At 37.3% G+C, this 22,254-nt stretch overlaps 7 gene segments (V, D, J or C); 2 read left to right on the forward strand and 5 right to left on the reverse strand.

The window, feature by feature from the left end:
- Positions 1-1,596: 1,596 nt before the first annotated feature.
- On the forward strand, positions 1,597-3,151 carry LOC116731592 (Ig kappa-b4 chain C region-like; the record flags this gene model as incomplete). The annotated part of the segment is given in 2 exon segments: positions 1,597-1,687; positions 2,686-3,151. Coding segments are annotated over 2 exon segments (420 nt in total), but the record flags the coding sequence as incomplete, so codon positions are not given.
- Positions 3,152-3,893: 742 nt separating this feature from the next.
- LOC116731382 (Ig kappa chain V region 120-like) lies at positions 3,894-7,438 on the reverse strand. The segment is given in 2 exon segments: positions 3,894-4,312; positions 7,242-7,438. Coding segments are annotated over 2 exon segments (375 nt in total).
- Positions 5,396-14,346, reverse strand: LOC116731372 (Ig kappa chain V region 3381-like). The segment is given in 3 exon segments: positions 5,396-5,406; positions 13,792-14,120; positions 14,228-14,346. Coding segments are annotated over 2 exon segments (375 nt in total).
- Positions 10,258-11,041, reverse strand: LOC116731377 (Ig kappa chain V region 3381-like). The segment is given in 2 exon segments: positions 10,258-10,751; positions 10,859-11,041. Coding segments are annotated over 2 exon segments (378 nt in total).
- Positions 14,347-18,198: 3,852 nt separating the features above from the next.
- Positions 18,199-19,820, forward strand: LOC116731360 (Ig kappa-b4 chain C region-like). The segment is given in 2 exon segments: positions 18,199-18,361; positions 19,361-19,820. Coding segments are annotated over 2 exon segments (471 nt in total).
- A 124-nt stretch (positions 19,821-19,944) lies between these two features.
- Positions 19,945-20,735, reverse strand: LOC116731374 (Ig kappa chain V-III region PC 4050-like). The segment is given in 2 exon segments: positions 19,945-20,454; positions 20,562-20,735. Coding segments are annotated over 2 exon segments (378 nt in total).
- A 310-nt stretch (positions 20,736-21,045) lies between these two features.
- On the reverse strand, positions 21,046-22,159 carry LOC116731380 (immunoglobulin kappa variable 2-28-like). The segment is given in 2 exon segments: positions 21,046-21,827; positions 21,973-22,159. Coding segments are annotated over 2 exon segments (375 nt in total).
- Positions 22,160-22,254: the final 95 nt, after the last annotated feature.

A 22,254-nucleotide genomic window follows, 5' to 3' on the forward strand; every position in this document is an offset into this window, starting at 1 on the left:
TCAGAGTGTGATCCACTGCCTGAGAAACGTTGGGGAGTCCCTGCTGATCTGTGGATCGCAGAATGAATGAACAGCTTGGGACTTTGTCCTTCTTTGTGCTTGTACCACACTAAACGGTGTACGGTATTATGGACATAAACATCCTGACTGATTGAACATCTGATGCTGACAGATCTTCCCAGATCAGCTCTCACTGCTGCAGGCTGTTGAGTCGCTGTGACCTGACCTCTGACCTCTGTGGACACAGAGACAAAAACATGCAGCATCTTCATGGTTTAGTCGGCTCCATTTCAAAGGGACAGATGTTCATAGAGGAGAGGAGTTGGATTCTCTGGACTTTACCTGTGAAGCAACAGCAGAGGAGAGTCCAGATGAGGACGCAGATCAAAGTCATGTTTTTGATGAGGAGGATTTCTGTGTCTTCAGTTGTGATGAAGGACAGCTGTCAGTCATCCAGTGTTCAACTGTCAGGACTATAAACTCTCCCAAAGCGCTGGAGCATGGAGCTGCTGATGCAAAGTCATTCACTATGGAAATACTCTGACTGACTGGGATCAATTTGATGGAGCAGATCAGTTCATATTTGTGCAAAATTTGATGAAAAGTTTATTACAATTTTTTTCAGATTGTTGTTTTTAACAACTTGTCGGTTATAGTCTCCCACATTAACTTCTTTTTGTTAACTGTTTATGTTTCAAAAATATTCTGGAGATAGTTTTTGTGGTATTGTTGTTATTTCACTTTTTGTTACACTTAATTTCTAGATAAATTTGATAATTTTCACCCCAACATGCCAAAAACTTGCACTTAAATATATTGAGACTCATACGAAACATCAGAATAATTGAGTAAAATTTTAGCAACGATAAAATATCAGCTTATCAACTCAGTGAAAATCAAGATCTTGCTTGTCAGCAAAAGCTAAGATTTGTGTAGCTAAATGAGCACAAGGAAGGAAAGAAAATAGAGAATTACCGGTACTCACAATTGGATTATTGTTAAGTTTCAACATATTTCATTTATCTGAGTGATGTATTTAAGTAAATTATCATAAAAAAGAAAAGAAATGCATTTGTGCACTTAATTTTTTTGGATAAAAGATTCAAAACATTATTTTTAGTTTCATATTCTGTCAATAAAAATTGTAATTATTTTAAAGCATTTTTGCTTTCTATGACAGATCTAGATTTGACACAAGCAGCAGATTTTATTCATTGTTTTCATGAAAGTGAGTGAGCCGTGTCTCTCTATGGTCAGAGGTTTTTGTACGGCGCCTCAATGAGTTTGTATCACTGTGGTGGACTTTTGGTGGAGGAACCAGACTGGAGGTTGGAAGTAAGTGAAATTTAAAGCTACTTCTTAAATTTAAACACTTTAAAATATTTTTTATTTTGTGTTACTAGAAAAGAAAGCTCAGAATATGTATATTTTTTAATTAACAAGTTTTATAAGAACAAAGAATTCATTTTGTGAATGGAAACCTGATAGATTTGAGATAGTGAGATCTGGACAAGGGTAGCATTTACATCGATAAAATGGTTAGTGGTTTAATCTGGTTATAAGGTTTAGTTTAGTCTAAAACTGTCAGAGCCGTGACTCTCTACAGTCAGAGATTTTGTACGGTGCCTCAAAGAGTTTTTATCACTGTGGTACACGTTCGGTGGAGGAACCAGACTACATGTTGGAAGTAAGTCAAAAATAAATGTTGTTTTATTAAGTTATAATTTTCTATATTCAGAATTTCACTTTGATAAATGAAAGTTGGATGAATTGGGAAGTTTTTAGTATTTTAATTGCAAATAAATGCACTGAACCAACAGTTCTTTCATAAAGAGAAACCAAATATAAGATACAATCATAAATGTTAATGTTTAATGAAATATTACACTAAATTGTGTTCAGTTTACTCATTAATCTGGGCTTGAAGGTTTTGTTTAGTATGAAGAAGTCAGAAGTTTTTATCTTTACAGTCAATGGTTTCTTTCTGTACAGCAGTTCAACCAGTTTGTATCAATAAGGTGGACAATTAGTGATTAACCAGGTTGGATGTATGTTTGGATGATTTTTTAAAATATTATTTAGTGCCCAGTTGAAGGTAGAAAACTGTGTTTTTATTAGTTTCTTTTACTGTGATTTATAAAAGTTGGATTATAATTCACCACTTGAAGTAAAATATCAATAAATAATTTGACGAGTGGTAGATATGAGAATAATGATCTGTGATCCAAGGGCATATCTTTACTTATTGGTTAATTAACTCATATGTCAAAGTTAAAGACAAGAGACAGGAGAAAACGTCTGACACTAATCAGAGCTTCTGAACAGATTCAATTCATGGGAAAGAGTTTACCAAATTATGAATTATATTTTTAAAAATCTGTTGAGCCTTTTCTAAAACATTTACTGTTTTGATTTCACCATTTTTAATATCAGGAAATGTTTTCTAAAATATTTTATTCTACATTTCATTACTGGTATATTTCAGTTGAAACTGTATTTTCTGTCTTCCTGAGCTGATATGCATGACAGATTTTTGAAAAGGAAATGAAACAGAATGTGAGCTGAGTGGCTGGTAGAGCAGAAAGACATCTGTTAGAAACGTCTTTGCAGAGAAAATCAACTCTCACAGTACAAGAGTTCAAATCATTGGAGTTCCTGTTCTCTAACCTGATTGGTGTCTCCTAGGTGATACTCGCCCCACCCTGACAGTGCTGCCCCCCTCCAGTGAGGAGCTACAGCAGGAGAAGGTTACCCTCCTGTGTCTGGCCAACAAGGGCTTCCCCTCAGACTGGACTCTGTCCTGGGAGCTGGATGGCAGCAGAACCAGCTTCACCTGGGAGGAGAGCAAGAGCTCTGCGATGGTGCAGAATGACGGCCTCTACAGCTGGAGCAGCACCCTGAGGCTCCCTGCAGACCAGTGGAGGAAGGTGGGCTCTGTGACCTGTGAGGCCTCCCAGGGCTCCCAGACTGCAGTCAAAGAGACTTTGAGGAAAAACCAGTGTTCCCAGATCTGAGCTGATTCACTAGAAGATCACTAGTTTGTGTCTACTACTGCTGTCTGTGTTGTTTAAGCATTTCTCTCTTTTTTCTTTCTTATTTCTACTTTTGTTCTTCTACAACTTGAAGGTCTAAATAAAATTTACTAAAAATATTTGTCTGACTTTCTCACTTTTTACTTTGTACCAAAATTAGTGCCCTGGACATTTTCAAAATAAAATACCTAATCTACATTGAACAATCTCAAATTTCATGAATGGTTTAAAGGACAGCAGTTATGACTTTATTGTTTAACTAACAGTACTGAAATATGCTCTTGTCATAGGCATTAAAGAACATCATCCTACTTTTTAAAAATTTGTTTCACTATAAAGTTTTTCCTTTGATGTATTTTAATATTTATAAATAATGCAATTGTGTCAAGAGATTACATACAATAACATTTATGCAAAAAATCCTCAAGACTGAATAAAGAGTCAACTGACTGAGAGTGTTTACTGTACATATCTTATAATTAAGATTGTCTTGTTTAGAATTTGTTTTCTTCAAATGAACATTTTATGGTTTTAACAGCAGCAAAGCAAACAGTGTTTGGAAAAAGCAAACTATTTTTTTCAACTCTTCCAAGTGTTCCCAAACTAAATCATTTTTTCTTTTCCTTTTTTTGTTATAGTGAAATATTTTTTAGCTATGGTCTAGTAACATCACCTATACAAATACAGGTAAACAAAGGGAAAATGGAGTGCATTATTAAAAACAAAGTTTGATGCAGTAAATATACCTAAAATCATAAGAACACATAATTATCCTGAACAAAGTAATTGTTGACAGAAACATGAGGTTGTGTCTAATATCTGACCTGTAGTATATATGTATGTAATATCTGTATTATAAGAGTTTTCTGTGTGTTTAACCAACTGGAACTCCCAGATGCAACAGACAGTTCAGTTTCTGTTGAGTCTGAATGGTGGAGGTTTTTGTACGACTGTTTTTCACTGTGTGAATGAATACTTGCTACTGATGTAGAATTCACCCATACAGTAATAAACTGCAGCATCTTCAGCCTGAACTCCACTGATGGTCAGAGTGAAGTCAGAGTTTGATCCACTGCCTGAAAAACGACTTGGAATCCCTGATGCTCGAGAGTTGATATAATAAATGAGGAGCTTAGGAGTTTGTCCATCTTTCTGTTGGTACCAGGAGAAACAGTTGCTATTTATATTCTGACTGGTTTTACATCTGATGGTGGCAGATCCTCCCAGATTAACTCTCATTGCTTCAGGCTGTTGAGTCACTGTGGCCTGACCTCTGACCTCTGAGGACACAGACAAAAACATGCAGCAGCTTCATGGTTTAGTCGGCTTCATTTCAGAGGGACAGATGTTCATAGAGGAGAGGAGTTGGATTCTCTGGACTTTACCTGTGAAGCAGCAGCAGAGGAGAGTCCAGATGAGGACGCAGATCAAAGTCATGTTTTTGATGAGGAGGATTTTTGTGTCTTCTGTTGTGATGAAGGACAGCTGTCAGTCATCCAGTGTTCAACTGTCAGGACTATAAACTCTCCCAGAGCGCTGGAGCATGGAGCTGCTGATGCAAAGTGGCTCTATGGAAATACTCTGAATGACTCCAATAGAGAGGAAGATCGATGTGATGAATTAAAGACAAAGCTCATGTTAATTCTTAAGTAGTGTTTAAATGTATTTTTTTGCCATAATGTTCTATACATTTTGCCTCATAGTAAATTTGTGATTAAAATAATTGTATTTTATCAGAACTAAACCCCTACATGATCCTGGAAGGATCATCTTGTTTAGACAGGATAGAATTTAAAGCTTCCTGTGTGACACGTTTTCTGTGCATGAACACACAATTAAACATAGTGACTAGACACATTTAAATGTCTACGTAAATTATAGTTTTTCAGGTGGACTATTTTGTCCAATAAAATATATGTTGTTTTTTTTTTGGTGAGTCCACATCTCAGATATAATGTAACTACATAAGAGGACAGTACATCTCTACTTTCAGAATGTTTCTGTTGTATTTCAGTGTGTCTGTATCACTGTGATGGAATTTATGCTGACAGAACTGGCTTTACTCTGTAAGGATCAGAAGGAAATTATAATTCAAAAATTACAAACTACATCTTTTAAATCTTCAAACCAAGTTGGAAGCCTTCTTGACTCTGAGCTCACTTTTATTCCACATTTTAAACAAATAGTGAAAACAGGATTTTATCATCTAAAAAATATAACCAGAGTTCACTCTATTCTTTCCCTCGCTAATACCGAGACTCTAATGCGTGCTTTTATTTCCAGCTATATAGAGTATTGCAATGCCCTGCTGTCTGGCCTCCCTATATTAACTCTGCACAGCCTTCAGCTGTCACAAAACTCTGAAGCTCCAGTGCTAACCAAGACCAGAAGGCAGGCTCACATCACACCTGTTTTACAATCAGGTGTGATTTTAAAACACACCTGATTGTCTTAGCTCCCAGTACATCTCATGATTGATTTTAAGATTTTTTTTACTGGTTTTTAAATGTCTCAATGGTCTTGCACCCTCTTAACTTGTAGAGCTGCCATTACCTTATGAACCCCTGTGGAAACTGAGGTCCTCTGGCACTGGACTTTTAACAGCTCCCAGAGTCAGAACTCACACTTATGGTGAGACTTCTGTCCAATATTATGGCCCCCGTTTGTGGAACGGTATGCCAGAGAACCTGAGGGCTGCAGAAAATGTTGCTGTCTTTAAGAGCAGGCTCAAGACCCATCTTTTTAACTGTATTTCCTGAATTTAATATTTCTGCTTAGTCTGTGCATTTTCAATGCAGTTGTGTGTTTTTCCATGTGGGGTTGGGGTGGGTAATTGTTTTTGTTTGTTTTTATTGATCTGTACAGCACTTTGAGCTGCTTGTAGTATGAAGGGTGTGTTATAAATAAACTTGATTGATTGATTAATTGATAAAGGATTCATTGTGAGTCTCAGTTCATGAAACAGCCTCGTCTCCATTTAATAGACTATAGGACTTTGACATCTTTTTTTCCCTGATATTTGAAGTCCTAGCTACATAAAATTCCTCTCATTGAGCTCTAGTGATTTAACTATGTTTAAAATATTTTGGTGAAAGTTATTTTAGGCTTAAAAGGATGTTCCTCAAATGTTCAAGATCAACATCTAGTAACAAAAAGCCAAAAAAATACAACAAAAAAATTAAGAAGAACAAATACTGACGCAGGGATGCATGTTTGATCAATTATCAAATGACATCAGCCATTTGATGAACCTGCAATCATGGAGAAAAATTAAGATAACCAATTTACATGTAAATAAATCACTTTATTTTCCACTAATTAAAAAAGATTAGTCATCAATATGTAAACATTTATTTTAAAATAAAGATTGACATTATTTTACTCTTTAAACAACAGATAACACTAAGTATTCTACCTAAACAAAATAGAACACCACACCATTTATTCAGAGTTGTTCTTCAGTGGACTTACTAATATGCTTTGAGCTTCATGCTGTGATGTTCACATGATGCTCTGTGTCGTTTGTTTAGAGCCAATCAATGTCATTTTCCTCATTACTTTTATTCCTTGCACCTGTCGCTCCCTGATTGTTCCCCTTCTTAAGCCTCACTCAGCTTATCAAATGCTATAAGCTAGTCTTTGAGTACGCTCCAACTTGTGTTCATTTAATTATGTCTGTCTTTACTGCAACTTCCAGCTGCCACTGTCATTGCACTGAAACTTGAGTTTCAGTTCAGTTTGATTGAGGAAGGTTTTTGTACGACTGTTTTTCACTGTGTGCGTGGCCACTGACTCCCAATGTTATGAATACTCTGGCAGTAGTAAACTGCAGCATCTTCAGCCTGAACTCCACTGATGGTCAGAGTGAAGTCAGAGTTTGATCCACTGCCTGAGAAACGACTTGGAGTCCCTGATGCTTTAGTGCTAGACAAATAAATGAGGAGCTTAGGAGTTTGTCCATCTTTCTGTTGGTACCAGGCTAAACGGGGGCCATTGCTGTCCACATAAACATTCTGACTGGTTCTACAGTTGATGCTGATAGATCCTCCCAGATCAGCTCTCACTGCTACAAGCTGAGTCACTGTGACCTGACCTCTGACCTCTGTGGACACACAGACAAAGACATGCAGCAGCGTCATGGTTTAGTCGGCTTCATTTCAGAGGGACAGATGTTCATAGAGGAGAGGAGTTGGATTCTCTGGACTTTACCTGTGAAGCAGCAGCAGAGGAGAGTCCAGATGAGGACGCAGATCAAAGTCATGTTTGTGATGAGGAGGATTTCTGTGTCTTCTGTTGTGATGAAGGACAGCTGTCAGTCATCCAGTGTTCAACTGTCAGGACTATAAACTCTCCCAGAGCGCTGGAGCATGGAGCTGCTGATGCAAAGTTGCTCTATGGAAATGCTCTGACTGACTCCAGCAGATCAGTCTGCTGTTGATCAGTTAAACAATCAATTTCTGCCCAGAAATGTATGATTCTGGGCAGAATAATACATACAGGAAGACACAGTTTTAAAATCCCTACACTGGCTCCCTGTAGCTCAAAGAATAGACTTTAAAATACTGTTGTTAGTTTATAAATCACTGAACGGCTTAGCACCACAATACATCAAAGATCTGCTGTTATTGTATCAACCTTCCAGACCTCTCAGGTCTTCCGGTTCTGGTCTGCTCTGCATCCCCAGAACCAGAACCAAACGAGGAGAAGCAGCTTTCAGCATCTATGCACCACAAATTTGGAAAAAACTTCCAGAAAACTGTAAAACAGCTGAAACACTGACTTCCTTTAAATCTAGACTAAAAACCCACCTGTTTAGGATTGTATTTGAAACGTAATCAATTACAAATTTATTGATGGAACTTTACTTAATGTCGTGTATTGATTGTTGATTCTATGTTGCATTGTGTTTCTGTGTTTGATATGATGTAAAGCACTTTGAAATGCCTTGCTGCTGAAATGTGCTATACAAATAAAATTTGATTGATTGATTGATACATACAGTCTCATAATTGTGGTCCTAGAAGTATCTCCATATATCCTCCTGAGACCCAGAAAAAAAAAAGTTTTTGAATTTTTTTTTTTTTTCACTACATGACTCTTTGGGGTGAAAAAACATCACTACAATTGAAAAAGTTTCAAAACATGTTATTATTTATTTATTACAGTATGTCCTTTGGAGAGGACATCGGGACTCTCTTGTGGCAAATATGAACACATTTTGAGGCCCAGGATGTCCTCTCTAAGGACCAACAGGATTTAACACAGTGGCATGTATGGTTTCAGAGTTATGAACAAAAAAACCTATGTCCTCCACAGAGGACAAAAATGTATTGCTGGGTCTCAGGAGGATATTGCAATTAACCTATAGTCTGGATTCATTCTTTCCCATCTTATGTCATTTTTCTAGGCAACAATGTTTTCAAACATTCATATTGTTTCAAATATTAAGCAAAATATGCTTTAATTGTTGTGTTTAAATCTTGAGAGATGTGCTAAAGTATAAATCTATCGAGTCTACAGTTTTTTTAATTCTTACTTTTGCATTTAAAAATACTAAAACCAACACTTGCAAGCTATTATGGGTTTATTTGATAAACCTATTTGCACTGTTTTGTTCAAAAATGCAAAGTTTGATTTAAATATCATTGAAAAGTAAAAATGCTTGCTTTTGTTACAGAACAAACATAAAATTAAGCAAGCGTAAGGCATAAAAGGAACAGTGAAAGCAAAAGGATTTATCACACAAAATGTAGAGCTAGCAGATCAGGTTTCAGTTGAAAATAAATAAGCAGCCAAAAAACCTGGCTTCTTTTTGGAGCTTGCTTTATGAAAAGAGCTGAAGTTCCCTACACCAACTAATTCTAATAATCTGGTTCTTGATTTGTATTAAACTTTTCTTTTATTCTCTACATGTACAACTTGTTTTTCAGTGCAGCTGTGGATCAGTTTCTCTGTAGCAGTGAGGTTTTTGTACGAAGTTGCATCACTGTGTGAACGGGAAGTTCTCACTATGTTGACAGTAATAAACTCCTGCATCTTCGTCCTGAACTCTGCGGATGGTCAGAATGAAATCAATATCATATCCACTTCCAGTGAAACGATTAGACACTCCAGTCCAACGTGAAGAAGCGGAATAGATAAGGAGCTTTGGAGCTGCTCCAGGTTTCTGAAGGTATCAGTGCAAATCATCATCAACAGGTGAACTGGCTTTACAGCTAAAGGAGACAGTCTGTCCCGGAGTAACAAACTGAGATCCTGGAGTCTGAGTCAGGGTGATGACTGCTGAGGAACCTAAAAACATGACACAGAGAGATATTGACACAAATCTAGATCAGAGAAATATTATCAGGATTCACATATAAAGGATGGTTCATATGAGTCTTTTTCATTGACAGAAAAAAGATTCCCAAGAAAAGTTTCTATCAGAGTCTCACCCTGAACCAGGAGCCCCAGGATGGTCAGCAGTAGAGCCAGTGACATCATCATTGTGCTGCTGGTGTGTCAGTGGCTCTGACAGGCCTGGACAGCCACTGATCAACTCTGACCTCTTAACAGCTGGAGCAGAGAGGCAGGACACATATGCAAACACACAGTCAGTCACATGGAGCTCAGCTCTACATATCATCAGGTTTCCTCCTCAATGCTCAGACAATTGTGAATAGTGGAAGAAAATACTCTAGAGTAAAGAGCTTTCTTCATTTCCTCTATTTGTAATTCTGATATGCTTCATTATAACAATTTTTTATTATGTTATAACAACATTCTTTATTTGAAGCATGTTTAATATTAGATCTTCTCCACAAACAACAAAACAAAATCTTGAAGGTAAAGCTCAATTATCAAACACATTTTCCTAAACTCTCGTTGAAGTTAAACTGTTGACATCAACACTCTCACTCATCAACATTTTATTCATTTAAGATCTGCAAACTGTTTGTGTGAAAATCTAGTTGTTTTTTTCTTTACATTGTGGCTGTTGCTATTCCCACAGCAACTACAAATAATCTTAGGATTTGTGTCCAATTATACATTTTATGATTTTTGTCATGTGATTCTAATTGATTAATTGATTAAAACATGGAACTGATACAAACTAAAATAACTTGTGTGATTTTTTAAAATGCTTTAGTGAAGTTTCTGTTTCTTACTACTATCCATTTCTTCATCAAATTAAAAGTTGTTTTTTTTAAGTTATCCTATCTTTTGTCAACCAATCATTCAAATTATAGTGATGCTGTACATTTTACTCATTTATTTTAAAACACCTTCATGAAAATTTGTGTGTATCCATGTGAAGGATTTCAGTAAACTATCAGTTTCTGCAGCAGCTGGAAGCTGCAGCAACATAGTTTCAGTTCAGTTTGACTGAGGGAGGTTTTTGTATGACTGTTTTTCACTGTGTGAACACCCACTGGCTGCTGATGACATGAAAACTCTGACAGTAATAAACTGCAGCATCTTCAGCCTGAACTCCACTGATGGTCAGAGTGAAGTCAGAGTTTGATCCACTGCCTGTAAAACGACTTGGAGTCCCTGATTCTCGAGTGCTGGTAGCATAAATGAGCCGCTTAGGAGTTTGTCCATCTTTCTGTTGGTACCAGGCTAAACGGTTAGAGCCATAAACATTCTGACTGGTTCTACAGTTGATGGTGGCAGATCCTCCCAGATCAGCTCTCACTGCTTCAGGCTGCTGAGTTACTGTGATCTGACCTCTCACCTCTGAGGACACAGAGACAAAAACATGCAGCAGCTTCATGGTTTAGTCGGCTTCATTTCAGAGGGACAGATGTTCATAGAGGAGAGGAGTTGGATTCTCTGGACTTTACCTGTGAAGCAGCAGCAGAGGAGAGTCCAGATGAGGACGCAGATCAAAGTCATGTTTTTGATGAGGAGGATTTCTGTGTCTCCTGTTGTGATGAAGGACAACTGTCAGTCATCCAGTGTTCAACTGTCAGGACTATAAACTCTCCCAGAGCGCTGGAGCATGGAGCTGCTGATGCAAAGTGACTCTATGGAAATGTTCTGAATGACTCCAATAGAGATTTGGAACTATGTGACACTCATTTTAATAACAGCATATTTATTTTAATTTTTCTGTGGTAAATTTTCTTCCCAGGTAACATTCAACACAGTTCACAAAACAGTTTGTTGTTGAGGAAAGTATATTGACTTTACAGTATGTTTACTTGTTTTGAATGAATTATGTAAACTTTTCTCTTTTATCTTTTTTTTATATCTGATAATCATTTTGGGGTATATTCACCATATAAACAGATGAACGAATATTTTTTTTTGATGATTAAAGTCTTTCCATCACAATGTTCTATGCCATGATTGCTTTGTTTTGAGAAAAATATTTTTACCTTAATTTTTAATTTATTAAAGAACAGCTGGCTGTTTATGTTTTTTTTCTTTTAAAAAGTTGTATCATCTTGTCAAGGACTAATGTCAGGTTTTATCATTTTGGTCTGTAACCTGATACATTGCATCTTTCCTCCTGTGGTTAATTCATACAGTGTATTGTTCCTGTTTTAAATAAAATCGTTTGCAAATCACACTTTATTTCAATCTGGAGAGACTCAGATGGAGAAAAGGGAAACAATTAGAAAAGTTTATTAACAACATGAATTAAATCTTTGGTGCTCGGGCCCCGGCTGAGGACATTGATTATCGCAAAATTTGCGATGGGCTCGGATGAGCATTCCATATGCTGTTAGGAACGTCATCCCCCAGGGCCCGGCACTGGTGGTGGAGGTGGTGAAGGATGCTGCCGGATAGCCGAGCAAGTGGGGGTGAAGGGGTGGAGGTGGGTTGAACTCTGCTGGAAAGCACAAGACGCCATGGATGGTGGTCCTTATCAGATGGGGCTTGGACGGTGATTGGACGTGACGAGTCTTGGACCGGCGTCGATCAATCGACGGTGATGAGCCGGAAGCTCCGGTTGGATGATGCAGGTGGGGCTAAAAGAGTCTCCCAGTTTGAATTTGCGCCTAGGCTTCATCATATCTGGTGATAGGCCCCAGTCCCCAGTTATCCTGCAAGGATAAATGTTTGTAGATATTGGAAATAACACATTTATCTAGTCACAGTTAAACATAGTGACTAGATAAATAGAATAGAATAGAATAGAATAGAATAGAATAGAATAGAATAGAATAGAATAGAATAGAATAGAATAGAATTACTTTATTCATCCCAGCAGGAAAATTATTTCGCAGTTACAGCAGCTAAATGTCAGCTAAAGTTAAATGTCTAAAGGATTGTTTGCCAAGTGGACATCCTAGTAGGGAAAAACATGTTCATCCTCTGATATACAGTCCCCCAAAAGTCTTATATCTAACATCTGCATGTTTGGTGAATCCACATCTCATAGATGTATCTAAATAAGAAGAAAGTTAATCTCTCATTTTAGAGTTCTGAAGTATTTCAGTGAGTTTGTATCACTGTGATTGGATTTATTCTGGCTAAGCTAGCTGCTATTGTGAAGGACACATACCATTCTTTTGAAAAAGATTTATTATAAATCTCAGGCCATGAATCAAACTCTAATCCATTTAACAGATGAATTTTTTGATGTCTTTTTTCTGATATTTGAAGTTCTAATATATATATATTTATATCTAAACTCTTGTGGTTTCTAAATATTTTGTTGAAAGTTATTTTATTCTACAAAATAGGTCATCTTTTCCATACTTGTTTTCAAGTGTTCAAGATAATTTGACATTTAGTAATAAAAAAAGCAAAGACATTTTTTTTTTAAATTACACATTTTCATGTGACTTTCTGTTCCTTTATTCACAGTGATTCCTGGTTAGATTCACTGGTATGTTTTGGGCCATCATCATATTGTAGTCCAGTGCTGGTTAAGGTTCACAGTGCTTCATATTTTCCATCATGCACTGTAGTTTTCATGGTGAGTTGTGTCACAGTGATCCTGCTGCAGCAAAGAACCTTAGAAGCATCACACTTCCAACTCCATGCTTCACAGCTGGTATGAGATCCCTGACAGGGAGAGCTGTATTGGTTGAAGACAATGATTTGGTTCATTTTTGGAAAAAAAACAAAACTTAGTTTTTGACTCATTTGTCCAAAGACTATTATTCCAGAGGTCCTCGTCTTGGAATATAATTATTCAGGCAAACTTTAGTCTGGCCTTTTTACTTAGAGAGCAAAGCTTTACCCTTTGATCATCTCCCATAACAAAAGTTACATTAGTGCAGTCTCTTCTATTTTAGAGTCAGTTATGTGTTTAATAACAAAAACATCAAGTCAAAATGCTGTAAGTCTTGTGTTGAAATGTTTGGGTTTTCAGAGACTTCACCAAATATTTTACAATCTGTTCCAGGGTGAAATAGTTTGGACAGCCAGACCTTGGGCTCATTGGTTCACTTTTTGACAGTTTTTTATGCAGCAGAATTGCTGATTCCACATTCTTTTGAGACCATTTTAAATCCTGCTTCAGACTAAAAAGCTGCTATATATATATATATATATATATATATATATATATATATATATATATATATATATATATATATATATATATATGCAGTATACCATTAATCATATACATATTCCAATTCAAAATTACTTTATTAATATTTAATTAATTAATACACACACACATATATATGTAACCTTAATTAAACAGTATTAATATTAGTCTGGCATGGCTTTTTTTCCTTGAGGTGACACAATCAGTATCTGCAGCTGCAGTTCAGTTTCTGTTCATACTGACTGAGGGAGGTTTTTGTACGACTGTTTTTCACTGTGTGAACACATGCTGGCTGTTGGGGTAATGAAAACTCTGACAGTAATAAACTGCAGCATCTTCAGCCTGAACTCCACTGATGGTCAGAGTGAAGTCAGAGTTTGATCCACTGCCTGTAAAACGACTTGGAGTCCCTGATGCTCGAGTGCTGATATAATAAATGAGGAGCTTAGGAGTTTGTCCATCTTTCTGTTGGTACCAGGCTAAGCAGTTAGAGCTATAAACATTCTGACTGGTTCTACAGTTGATGGTAGCAGATCCTCCAAGATCAGCTCTCACTGCGGCAGGCTGAGTTACTGTGATCTGACCTCTGACCTCTGAGGACACAGAGACAAAAACATGCAGCAGCTTCATGGTTTAGTCGGCTTCATTTCAGAGGGACAGATGTTCATAGAGGAGAGGAGTTGGATTCTCTGGACTTTACCTGTGAAGCAGCAGCAGAGGAGAGTCCAGATGAGGACGCAGATCAAAGCCATGTTTTTGATGAAGAGGATTTCTGTGTCTCCTGTTGTGATGAAGGACAACTGTCAGTCATCCAGTGTTCTAATGTCAGGACTATAAACTCTCCCAGAGCGCTGGAGCATGGAGCTGCTGATGCAAAGTGACTCTATGGAAATGTTCTGACTGACTGCAATAGAAACTGGGATCAATGTGGTGCTACTTAGAATATTTTTAAAGCATTTTTTCAAATACTTAAAGTTTCTCCCACATAATGTTTTTTACATCTTAAGTGACTGTTTTTGAGCAAAACATACTTTACACCATATTTAGTTATGTTTTATATAAAATTTGTACACTTTTTCTTTCTGTTTTTCTTCCTAGTAGTTCATAATCATTTTAGATATTTAACACATCAAAATAGAAATGAGAGATGAGGAAATTTTAAATCTTCACTTTAGAATAACACAAACAGTAAGTGTGCAATTTTAGTGCAACTTTTTCAACACCCTTTCTTTACATTAACACATTTTTACATATTTAGATGTAAGTGTCTAAACAAAGGATATTTTGGCAAGTGAACATTTTCATGGGGGACAACTTTTCTGTCATTTGAGATATGGCCCTGTCCGTTGAATCATTGCATCAGTATAATGCAAACTTATACTGATGCAAAGACTGAACATCCTTTGTTACAGAGTTATGTCTTCTAATTAAATGATTAATTTTTAAATATGTGAAAAAAATCTCTCTACTTTTTTCAAAGCTGTAATTGTGTAAAATATTTTGTTAATCAAAGAGTCTTTTTGTCATTCTAATTAATCTGATGATCGCTTAAAACAGGCAGATGACAAGATCCAGCTGCTTCATGAAAATTTGTGTACATCTATATGAAGGTTTTAGTTAAGTGATTTTTGCAGCAGCTTTTAGCTACAACTAGCTAGTTAGTGCTCATCCATAGTATAATTTACATATTATGATCTATGAATATGGTTCTATGAACAACTTCTGTTTCAGTGCAGCAGATCAGTTCCTCTATAGCTGACGGAGGATTTTGTACGACATTATATCACTGTGTGACTGGAAAGCTCCAATTTCAACCCAAGGTCAGGGCTGATATTCTCATTTTTCTCAATCATTGTCATTGTAATAAATTTGATGACATCCTGAAATCAAGTTTCCAGCAGAGAGTCTCATCCTGAACCAGGAGCCCCAGGATGGTCAGCAGTAGAGTCAGTGACATCATCATTGCGCTGCTGGTGTGTCAGTGGCTCTGAAAGGCTTGGACAGCCACTGATCAACTCTGACCTCTTAACAGCTGGAGCAGAGAGGCAGGAAACATATGCAAACACACACAGTGACATGGAGCTAAGCTCATCATGTAATTAGATTTCTTAAGTGCTGTGATTTGCTAATTACCTTCATATTGAGGGTAAACAAAGGCTCTGATCATCTTGATTGTACCAACACAAGAGTATAAAATGATCTATTTAGTGATCTGCCCTTAGATTCAAACCAGCTATGATCAATGATTGACCACAAATGCATAGTGCAATTACTTTTGTTTGTCTAATTTAGTTGTAAGTAATTTATTTTTCCAAATCTTTTGTTGCAACTCATTTTATTTCTGTCATAATAGCTTTAAAATTCCAATGTTTTTTATATGTTGTGTGAGGAATTGAGTTTTCCTGTGTGTTTATTTTAGGTTTCTCTGTCCATTGAGTCTCTGTGTTGTCCTGTCTAGATTGTTCCCAACTGTGTCTCGTTCCCTGATTACTCTCTGTGTATTTAATCCCACCTCTGTTCCTTGTTCCTCTTCGGGTCGTTGTTGAATCTGTTGTGTCTAATCTGTCTGTTCAAGCTGTCTCGTTGTGTCAAGTCTGCTGTCAGATGGCTCTTGTTTTTCAGTTGCTATCAGTATTAACCCTTAGCCTTCTGTTCATTGTGTGCTGCCTGGATTTTGGACTTTGGATTTTTGTATATTTCACCATTTAATCATCATTCTCACTCAACTACCTGGGTTCATCTCATCTTCCTCACCACCAAATCATGACATGTTGTTGTTTTAGTAATTATTTATTTTCTTTGTGCTCTGACTTTACATGTTTTAAAACTTTCCTAAGTATTCCATGAATTTATAACACTAACATACTGAGAAATAGATTCAAATAGAGACACTTGGTCATGGAACCAGTGTCCAACAGTTTGAGACACTTTCTCATGATTATTTTATAAAACATGGAAAAGAAGAGAGGCTATGTTTTGCGGCAGTTTGTTGCACCACTGCCTTGCAGTAAGAAGGTCCTGGGTTAAACTCCTGACTTGGGGTTCCCATTTACATGGAGTTTGCATGAAATCGCTTCATGTGCTGGTTCTCTCACTAACATTCTCTTATTGTAAAATCTGCGATTAGGGGCTATTTTGTTTGGCTGGTTTTCTGTTTGCATGTCTTCTGGAATGACAATTTGACTAGTTTCTGTTCTCTCAACTGAAGGTTTTTGTATGACGATATTTCACTGTGTGTAGAAACTAGCAGATGATGGAAAAGTACCCATACAGTAATAAACTGCTGCATCTTCAGCCTTTACTTCTCTTATTGTTAAAGTGAAGTCAGAATGTGATCCACTGCCTGAAAATTGATCTGAAACTCCAGATGCTCTCTGATAAGAAAACTTGATAATTAATTTTGGAGGCTCTCCATCCTTCTTTTGAAACCAGAATTGATCATGGAAGGATCCTTTATGAACATTTTGACTGGTCTGACATCGGATGTTGACAGACCCTCCCAGACCAGTTCTCACTGCTGCAGGCTGAGTGACTGTGACCTGACCTCTGACCTCTGTGGACACAGAGACAAAAACATGCAGCAGCTTCATGGTTTAGTCGGCTTCATTTCAGAGGGACAGATGTTCATAGAGGAGAGGAGTTGGATTCTCTGGACTTTACCTGTGAAGCAGCAGCAGAGGAGAGTCCAGATGAGGACGCAGATCAAAGTCATGTTTGTGATGAGGAGGATTTCTGTGTCTTCTGTTGTGATGAAGGACAGCTGTCAGTCATCCAGTGTTCAACTGTCAGGACTATAAACTCTCCCAGAGCACTGGAGCATGGAGCTGCTGATGCAAAGTGGCTCAAAATTTTCAGAATGACTCCAACAGAGACTTTGGTTCAGTGTAATGATTTTTCGTTCATTTAAATATAACTAACAGTGTCAACAGTAAATGCACTTTGTAAATGCACATAGAAGTTCATTAGCATGTTGTTTTGTTCAATAATAATGAAAAATGTAAAATTTATTTCAGATTATTTTGTAAAGCCTTATATATAGCTTTTTGGATGCATGGTAGTCTTGATAGTACTTAATTCTTTTCCTGACACTTAAATTTGATGTTTTCTGTCTTTAAACTTTTAACATTTTTAAGAAATGGCAATACAGTTTTCTGTCTACATGTATATTTATGAAGTTTTCTCAAAGATCACACAACATTGAGATAAGCAGATTTCAGGAGAGCTTCATGTTTTACGTAATTTCACTTTTATATGAGAAGAGAATTGAAATCTTCCTTTTAAAGATATTCCACTTGTAGCGGTTTTGTGCTACCAGACAGTTTTTTTAGAACCTACTTGTGTTCCACTCACACCAGATTTATGTGGGAAAACCCAATGTTCAAAACCAAAGCTAAATATCCTAAACATATCTCAAACTACACAAGATGTTTATTAGTTAAACGTCTCTTATAAAGTTACTACAGAATGTGCTCATTTGGATTTCTTGAAATGAAAGAATATGTTTTGTTGTACGAATGCTGATAATGGTTGCTACCAAGGCTTTTATTTGAAGACATTTATTCCAAATGGAGAGTCATGGCTTCCCACAATTTTGTTTCAATCTTTTTATGAAAAAAGAATTAAGTTCTGGTCAATTTCAGGAAAATGTTGGGTTTTCTGCTTACGTTTAGTTTCTAGGTGATCAATATGTACAAACACCTTTTTTCACAGAGTTGTTTGTGTTCAGAGTCAGAAAGCCGTGTCTCTCTACAGTCAGAGGTTTTTGTACGGCGCCTCAATGAGTTTGTATCACTGTGGTACACGTTCGGTGGAGGAACCAGACTGGAATTTGGAAGTAAGTCAAAAGTTTATTTTCTTATTTTATCTTTTGTCAGTTTTCCTTTATTTCCTTTCCATAATAGGTAGAAATTGAAAAATGTTGGTAATTTCATATTAAATAACAAAAACATATACAGGAAACACAAAGGTGATTTTGTATTTTTGAATCTAAAAAGAAAAATATGGACCATAATACATCGTGATCAGATTTAATTACTGTGTTTAATCTGGATTTACAGATTTTGTTTAGACTGAAAAAGTCACCGAGTCGTGACTTTTCTATAGTCAGAGGTTTTTGTACAGCGACCCGCTTAATTTGTATGTGGAGGAACCAGATTGGCATTTCCAAGTAAGCGTGCAACATTTAAAAACTAAACAGAAAATTACATAATCTCTTTAAAAATGCTTCTATTTTGCTTTTGACCATACTTGCTGGTACTTTGACTTTATTTTGTAGTGTAAGTTTTCCCTGAGTAGATGTTTCAAATTTGTAATCCATTTAAAATTCAATTTTAAATATTTTTTTATGTCCATAGTTGATTAAATATCAGCTCCTGTGAGAATAAATCTGTTGTTCAAAAACAAACTTTTATCCTGTTATAAATCTATAATAGGATGAAGACAGAAAACACTGGAAAAAATGCAGACAAGTCAAATAACTTTATGTTGTCAATTGGCAGTAAAATTAGAAATTTTATGAGTACGCTTCAATTTTACATTTTTAGTTCAAAATCTAACTAAAAATATTTGAATTTGCAAGAGAAATGTATGTCATTTTTTACTTTAAAGAATAAATTAAATATTTCGGGTCAGACAGCATGATGATGAAGCTGAGAAGATTCTAAAGAGGAAGTGAAACATTAAGTGACTGTTGGAGCAAAACAACATCTGGGAGGAACATCCTGGCATTTAAGATCTGTTACATTCAATTTGCTTAGAGTCTAAGCATTAGACGCTTCCTATATGATTGACAGCTTTGTGATCCATGTCCTCTAACCTCGGTGTTGTTTCCTAGGTGATACCCGCCCCACTCTGACAGTGCTGCCCCCCTCCAATGAGGAGCAGCAGAAAGAGACAGTCACCTTCATGTGTCTGGCCAACAAGGGCTTCCCCTCAGACTGGACTCTGTCCTGGAAGCTGGACGGCAGCAGAAGCAGCAGCAGCTGGGAGGAGAGCAAGAGCTCCGGGGTGCTGCAGAATGACGGCCTCTACAGCTGGAGCAGCACCCTGAGGCTCCCTGCAGACCAGTGGAGGAAGGTGGGCTCTGTGACCTGTGAGGCCTCCCAGGGCTCCCAGTGTGCAGTAACAGAGACCCTCAAGAGAGACCAGTGTCTCTAAATTGAATCTGTAGCTGATTTTACCTTTGCTTTCATGTTTTCTTATTACCAGCTTCTCTGTTTCATTCTGAATGTGCTTGATATTGTTTTAAAGTGGACTGATTCAATTTAATAAACAATAAAAGTTTCACAAATGCTTCTGAAATCTTATGTTTGACTTATTCACATTATTCACAAGAAATATGGACAGTAGTCTTACTGGCCACCCCAGCTCTTGTCCTAGGACCTTTGGAAAAAGGCTGACATGTGACTGATTGGAAGAATGAGCATAGAATATGGATGAGGAATGACAATATCTGTTGTAGAAAATGGAATATCAATTTACATTTTCTACAACAGCTTTTCTTTCCAGTAACATACATTTACATATGTCAGTGACAAATCTGTGCAGCTGCAGTTCAGTTTCTGTTCAGTTTGACTGAGGGAGGTTTTTGTATGACTGTTTTTCACTGTGTGAACACGTACTGGCTGTTGGGGTAATGAAAACTCTGACAGTAGTAAACTGCAGCATCTTCAGCCTGAACTCCACTGATGGTCAGAGTGAAGTCAGAGTTTGAGCCACTGCCTGAAAAACGACTTGGAGTCCCTGATGCTTTAGTGCTGGTGGTATAAATGAGGAGCTTAGGAGTTTGTCCATCTTTCTGTTGGTACCAGTGTAAGTAGTTGTTGTTATAAACATTCTGACTGGTCCTACAGGTGATGGTGGCAGATCTTCCCAGATCAGCTCTCACTGCTGCAGGCTGCTGAGTTACTGTGATCTGACCTCTCACCTCTGAGGACACAGAGACAAAAACATGTAGCAGCTTCATGGTTTAGTCGGCTTCATTTCAGAGGGACAGATGTTCATAGAGGAGAGGAGTTGGATTCTCTGGACTTTACCTGTGAAGCAGCAGCAGAGGAGAGTCCAGATGAGGACGCAGATCAAAGTCATGTTTTTGATGAGGAGGATTTCTGTGTCTTCAGTTGTGATGAAGGACAGCTGTCAGTCATCCAGTGTTCAAATGTCAGGACTATAAACTCTCCCAGAGCGCTGGAGCATGGAGCTGCTGATGCAAAGTGACTCTATGGAAATGTTCTGAATGACTCACAGAGGGAATTTGGATCTAATTGATCCAATTTGGATCCAATTTGGATCCAATTTGGAATTTGGATCCATTTAAAAAAACTCTTTGGCAAAAATGCAACTAAATATGTTGAAAATAACATGAGACTTTTCCAAAAACCTCTTTAGTGAAGGTGTACTTAAATAAGTCAGGGTGTTTTTTTTTATGAACTATTTCTTGCATAATATATTTTTTGTAAAAAATGTCACTCAGTTTTGTATCATTTATATTTAATGCAAACTTAATGTTATTAACAGGGACTGTTCAATGTTTTATTCATGTTTAAAAACAGATCATTATACAGTGAGAGGTGTCAAATGTAATTTGTTGACTTCTATTTGATTCCATTTGGATACTGTGAAAAGCAAGAACAAACCTATTCATTTTCCAACTCGTTTTTCAGAGTTTCTGTTCAGTCAGACTGAGGTAGGCTTTCTATGAAGTGAAATCATTTGATCTGGCAATGAGTGGATGTAAATCCTGAGTATTTATGGGAAGATGGTGATTGAAGGCAGCTGCACCTTAGCAGTGTCAACTCGATACTGCTTCTGTAGTCAAGGAGGAAATTGCCTAGACTATCAGTTTCCTCATGGAAGGAGATGATAAAAGAAGATCTACTGATCTCAACAAGTGTATGCAGGATGGAGAGGGGGGATCAGTGAACTGTATCAGACCCGTTAGTTTAATTTGACTGAGGGAGGTTTTTGTACGATGGTTTTTCACTGTGTGAACATCCACTTGCTGTTGATGTAGTGAGCACTCTGACAGTAATAAACTCCAGCATCTTCAGCCTGAACTCCACTGATGGTCAGAGTGAGGTCAGTATTCCCAGAGTTTGATCCACTGAAACGATCAGGGATTCCAGAATGACGGGTGCTTGCGCATTTAATAAGGAGTTTTGGAACTTCTCCTGGTTTGTGAAGGTACCAGTTGAAACAGTAATTTACACTTGGACTGACTTTACATTGAATAGAGACAGGCTGTCCTGGAGCAACAGACTGAGATCCAGGAGTCTGAGTTATGGTGACTTGTCCTGAAGATCCTGAAAACACAAAAAGACAAAAACCTTCCTGAAGAAAAATCAAAGTTGAATAAATTCTATCACCATCCAAATTGAAGATGTCATGTCATAAATCCTGGAGAACATGGCTACATGTTAACACAAAGTTTAGAGCAGAGAGACTCACCCTGAACCAGGAGCCCCAGGATGGTCAGCAGTAGAGTCAGTGACATCATCATTGTGCTGCTGGTGTGTCAGTGGCTCTGAAAGGCCTGGACAGCCACTGATCAACTCTGACCTCTTAACAGCTGGAGCAGAGAGGCAGGACACATATGCAAACACACACAGTCAGTCACATGGAGCTCAGCTCTACATGTTCTCTTCTAACGTCCTGGGTCTCTATCGCTGTGTTCTCTGAACTGCAGATGGTCTTGACTTTTCAAATAATCTACAAAAGTACATGAACATA

This window comes from Xiphophorus hellerii, chromosome 13, assembly GCF_003331165.1.
Source record: "Xiphophorus hellerii strain 12219 chromosome 13, Xiphophorus_hellerii-4.1, whole genome shotgun sequence".
Taxonomy (NCBI): Eukaryota; Metazoa; Chordata; class Actinopteri; order Cyprinodontiformes; family Poeciliidae; genus Xiphophorus; species Xiphophorus hellerii.